Source organism: Penaeus vannamei, chromosome 1 (assembly GCF_042767895.1).
Source record: "Penaeus vannamei isolate JL-2024 chromosome 1, ASM4276789v1, whole genome shotgun sequence".
NCBI lineage: Eukaryota > Metazoa > Arthropoda > Malacostraca > Decapoda > Penaeidae > Penaeus > Penaeus vannamei.
In genome coordinates this window covers 44,162,196-44,167,195 of record NC_091549.1, presented here as the reverse complement: position 1 = coordinate 44,167,195, position 5,000 = coordinate 44,162,196, and the positions used below count along the sequence as shown (strand labels likewise).

The following is a 5,000-nucleotide window of genomic DNA, read 5'->3' as shown; positions in this document are numbered from 1 at the left end:
AAACAAATACAGAGTAAATTCTACAACAAACATACTATCTAAAATTATTATTTCTACAGTATGTCTCTAGTTTTTTTATTATCCATATGCAACAATCCATTAGCCTCCTTTGCCCCATTGTCCATTCACTCGTGACCCTTCCCCTTCCCTTTATTCTATATAATCAAACTATGGCCACTTACAGACACTAAAATCTAAACCCCCTTTTTCTATCCCTTTCTTCGTGTACTTCATGTCCCCTTCCCTTCCCCTCTTTCTACCTCTCATACCCGTCTACCTTTCCCCTAATCCCATTCCTTTGTTCCCTTTCCTTTCCCCTAATCCCATTCCTTTGTTCCCTTTACTTCCCCCAAATCCCATTCCTTCGGTCCCTTTACCTTTCCCCAAATCCCATTCCTTCGGTCCCTTTATCATTCCCCTAATCCCATTCCCTTATACCCTTTACTCTCCCCAAATCCCATTCCTTCGGTCCCTTTACTTCTCTCCTAATCCCATTCTTTCGTTCCCTATACCATTCCCCTTCCCCACCCGCTCCAACCCCCCTCAACCATCCTCTCCCCATCCCCTCCTTCCTGTCTTCGCCCCACCCCCCTCTCCCTCCTCACCCTCCCCTCACCAGCCCCTTCCCCTTCCCTGCCCCGTTTACCTACCGTAGAAGCCACGTTCTTGATGCCTTCTGAAGCCCCAGACATGATCTTCTTGAACGTGTCTTCGTCGATCTTGATGCTGAGATCCGTGTCAGACCGTCTGGTGCAAGACTTGTGGTCTACGACGTCGAAGTCTTCGGTATCGATGCTGAAGGAATTAAGTCGACGCTTCGTCTGCGGATACGGTTGCAGTTTTATTTATTTTTTTCTATTACTCATCATTGTAGCGACATTTCACTCTCCCTAATCATCATCATTATACTATCCATCGTCCTTAAATATTTGGTGGATTGTATGTTCCAGCCATCAATTATCAATAGTTTAACTAGTTTTTCATGATTAATAATAATAATGCTGGTCAAAATTCATTACCGATAGCTGACCGATGATTATTGGCATCTGAACATTATTTTCTGGACCTTTGCTTAGAATTATTATCAATTTGAAGGAATTGACCAGCACAGCTTCGACCATTTTTTTTTTTTTAACTAATAACTATTCGGTTTATTCTTACCCTGTTGACGAAGGTTTGGTCCAGCGCGGGAGTGCGAGACAGGATGGACGCTGACTTGCGATGCATGAGGGAACTCAGCTGCTGGCACTCATAAATAGCAGCATACGTGTCATAATCGGTGTCATACACTACATAATCACCCTTGCCTGCCACGTCTGGAAAGATTTTTAGTTGCTCTGACCTTAAGGAGGTAATTGTTATCCTAATAAGCTGTAATTTGCTAATGTGATAGCTATTTCTACATTATAGCATAAAACAAATTCCTGTAGATTTTCACCGATTGTGGATTAGACTAGTTAGTGCTGAAATTGAAACAATGACACACCAACTGCATTCCTGATATCAAAGAAAACTGCTTGACTAGATATACTATCCTAAAAAAACATGACTACGAATTATTTCTTTGGATCCACTTTAGACGTCTGACGAAAAATTAAAAGACGAAATTGCACATATCCTTCCTGATCTGAAGCACACACACACACACACACACACACACACACACACACACACACACACACACACACACACACACACACACACACACACACACACACAAGCCCACACACAAAACACTCACTGAGAGGCCATTTGACGCGCATCTTGCCGGCGTTCTCTCCGTCGGGGATGTCGAGCGTCCCAGTGTAGTCGTTGGTGTGGTCGATGTTGAGGCTGTCGAGCAGATACAGTTGTCGGGACTTGGTGACCTTCAGCTGCGTGGTTGACACTCGGCTGTAGTTCAGCGTCAGGCATGTCGAACTCGTGTCGAACTGCTCGATGACATACCACAGACCAAGGAACTGGCGTGCAGAGAGATAGAAACGAATGATTTTTATTCGTTTTATTAAAGTTGCCTATGATTCTCGGCCAGCTGCTGTTTTATTGTCTTTGAACAGTCGCAACGCGTTGGGATATGCTCATACAATTTTTAACCATGATGTTGAATACAACATTGACAAAATCAGATAAAACACTGAATATCTAAATACAGTGAAATGAAGAATAAAAGAAATAACATTCTATGAAAAGTAAAAGAAAATAATACATGCTACATTAAACTAACAACTACAGCATGAAAAAAGATTCTTGTACCGACGATCGACATTCGAATCGAGAGATCAAGACCACAGTCGATTTTGACGTTGTCCATTTTACACAAACAACAAAGCGAGCCCACGGTGAGGATGTGGCTCATTGCCGCGTTACGAAGCTGCCTCTGCCCGCCCGCCCGCCCGCCCTCCCGCCCCCGCCCGGCCTCCCCCACCCGGCATCCCCCACCCGCCACCACACACACTTCTGTCCCTTTCAATCTCTTTTTCGTCACCCTCGGCGGACCCTTGCCCTTTCCATACACACTTCTGCCCTGCATCCGTCTCTGCTGTGTGTGTACGTGCGAATGTACGTGTGCGTGTATGGGCGCGTATTCGTGTGTATACATGCGCCTGTGCGTGTGTTACATACTGTATATTCTTGAGAATGTGTGCGTGCTTGTATGCAAATTATTTCATTCCCATTTCTTCATTCTCTTCGTCTCCTCCTACCTCATTACGCACTTTCTTTCTCTCTCTCTCTCTGTCTCTGTCTGTCTGTCTGTCTGTCTGTCTGTCTGTCTGTCTGTCTGTCTGTCTGTCTGTCTGTCTCTCTCTCTCTCTCTCTCTCTCTCTCTCTCTCTCTCTCTTTTCTTACATCTGCTCACCATCCTTCACATAGACTGATCTTCACACAATATATCCCCATTTCCTCTTCTACACAATCGTCGTCTGTTTCATGTGTTTTCTCCCGTCCATGTTGTGGCTACGGTAAGGCTTTTGGTGTCCTTGCAATGAGAACTCGATCACAACACAGCACTCGGACTATGACATGCACGGCACTTACACTTACACGCTTAAAAAGATGCAAACGTTATGTATACTTGCACACAGCACACAAATATATACACACACAGACAAGCACACATGTATTCGCGTATGCCTACTCATATGGATTCTTGTTTGAGCCAGTAAGTAAATGAACGTGTGTGTGTGTGTGTGTGTGTGTGTGTGTGTGTGTGTGTGTGTGTGTGTGTGTGTGTGTGTGTGTGTGTGTGTGTGTGTGTGTTTGTGTGTGTTTGTGTGTGTGTGTAGACTTGCATGTGTATGCGACCATATAACATTCATGCATGGGCGAGAAACCGACAAGTGAAAATAAACCCGCGCAGTGCTGCAAGCGTCTTTATACTCAAGTCGCCGCCGCAACAACCCCAGCCGAACCCTTTGCAACACTGCCAACCCCAGAGTCCCAGATCAGCCCCCGAAAGAAATTAGCACATGACTTACCTTATCCACGGAGAGGTTCGGGAAAGGGTCTGCTCTCGGGCACTGGCCAAAACCCCAGTCGTGGGCGTGGGCGGACCCTAGCAACCCCACCAAAGCGACGATGCTTGCGAACAGCATAATATCCTGGGCGGGAGAGGGCGGGAAGGGTGGATTAGCGTTCATTATAATTGTGATTACTATATCATACGTCTGGTAACAAAGGGGCGAGCATGGAGGATGCAGGGAAAATGGAAGCGCAGCGTTCCGCCCGCTCTCGGCTGGCTTGCTCAAGGGAAAAAGGGTTTGCATGTTCGGGCGCTGTGCGGAGCGAGGGCGGCGCCTTTATATAATGGTATAGGCGAGTGAAAGGGAAGAACGTCATGGTATTATGTATGTTTGTATGTTAATTTTTTAGCGTGTGTGTCAAGTGCTTTGTTTGTCACATGCCCTTGCAGCTGCACTTAATCGGAAGATGAGATTTGCAAACGCGTTCAGAGTTTACCCGCTTCCATATCCTAGAAATACACTTACCTTACAGTATTACAACCCCATGAAATAGTATCAGATGACATACTGTATGACCTCCACGTCACTTAAGTAGTTCTTTTTTATACACAGTCTTATTAATCAAAAAGTAATAACACAAAATACGGGCACGCCTATCCCAAAACAAAGAAAACGGAAGGGAGGGGAGGAGGAACCCCGTTCATCGGTGAATGACTTTTTACAATACCGATCAGCAAGAAATGGAGGGCAGTGCAGTGAATTCTAGTGTACACGTGGATGCGAAAGCAGTGTGGGCGGTCCACTGTAATGGAATAAGGGGAAATGGGACAAAGAGAGGAAGAGGAAAAAGGCGCGGAACAAGGGATGCAATGATTACTTGTCAGGTAGGATAATTAAGTACCGAGGGGGGGGGGAGGCAGCAGATGAGGGGAAGGGGGAGAGGAAGAGATTGCGTGATTTGTACTAATGATAATGTTAGCTTTGCAGACACTGTCAATACTGGGAACAGGTTGCCGATTGCCGCAGTATGTGAAGCTGTGTCTGCATGTTTTTGTGCTGGCCGATACGTGTCAAATTTGCTGCATCCGTTTGACACATTCCTGGTTACTGTCACTGTTACCTAGTTAACAAACATTACTGAAAACACGACCGACAAGGGTAATTGATCTGATATGCATTCAATTAGCAGCCACTATGCATCGCCTCCTTTCTTGGACGTGAACGCAATAAAAAAATACAGCACTAACCCAAACTTTTTCATACATTTTCCAAGTAATTGTGAGTCCCTTTTCATACTTCATTTCAATTAGAAAGACACGTTTCTGCAGGATACATCTATTGTCATCTCAACGTCATCATACGGCAATAAAAAGGCTTGACGTCACCGCAACTATATCAACGTAAAATGGGATAATGATGACTCAATCGTTTTACGGACATTCCCGCAATTTGCACAATGCAGCATCGTCAGCACAGACACGCAAAACAAGCCGGAAGTAAGGCCGAGCAAGAGTAAACGAATTGCAAATCCGCTATTCT

General features: G+C 45.2%; 1 protein-coding gene across 3 annotated transcripts in view; it reads right to left on the bottom strand.

Annotated features, from left to right (window-relative positions):
* The window catches only part of LOC113819664 (apolipoprotein D), a 27,698-nt gene that overhangs the window by 2,256 nt on the left and 20,442 nt on the right, over positions 1 to 5,000 (bottom strand). For all 3 annotated transcript variants that reach the window (XM_070123518.1, XM_070123522.1, XM_027371863.2), the window contains exons 2-5: positions 3,477 to 3,599; positions 1,742 to 1,961; positions 1,162 to 1,316; positions 651 to 821 (exon numbers count right to left, since the gene is read on the bottom strand). In XM_070123518.1, coding sequence (XP_069979619.1) covers positions 651 to 821; positions 1,162 to 1,316; positions 1,742 to 1,961; positions 3,477 to 3,599 — 669 coding nt within the window. The remainder of the gene's footprint in view (positions 1 to 650; positions 822 to 1,161; positions 1,317 to 1,741; positions 1,962 to 3,476; positions 3,600 to 5,000) is intronic.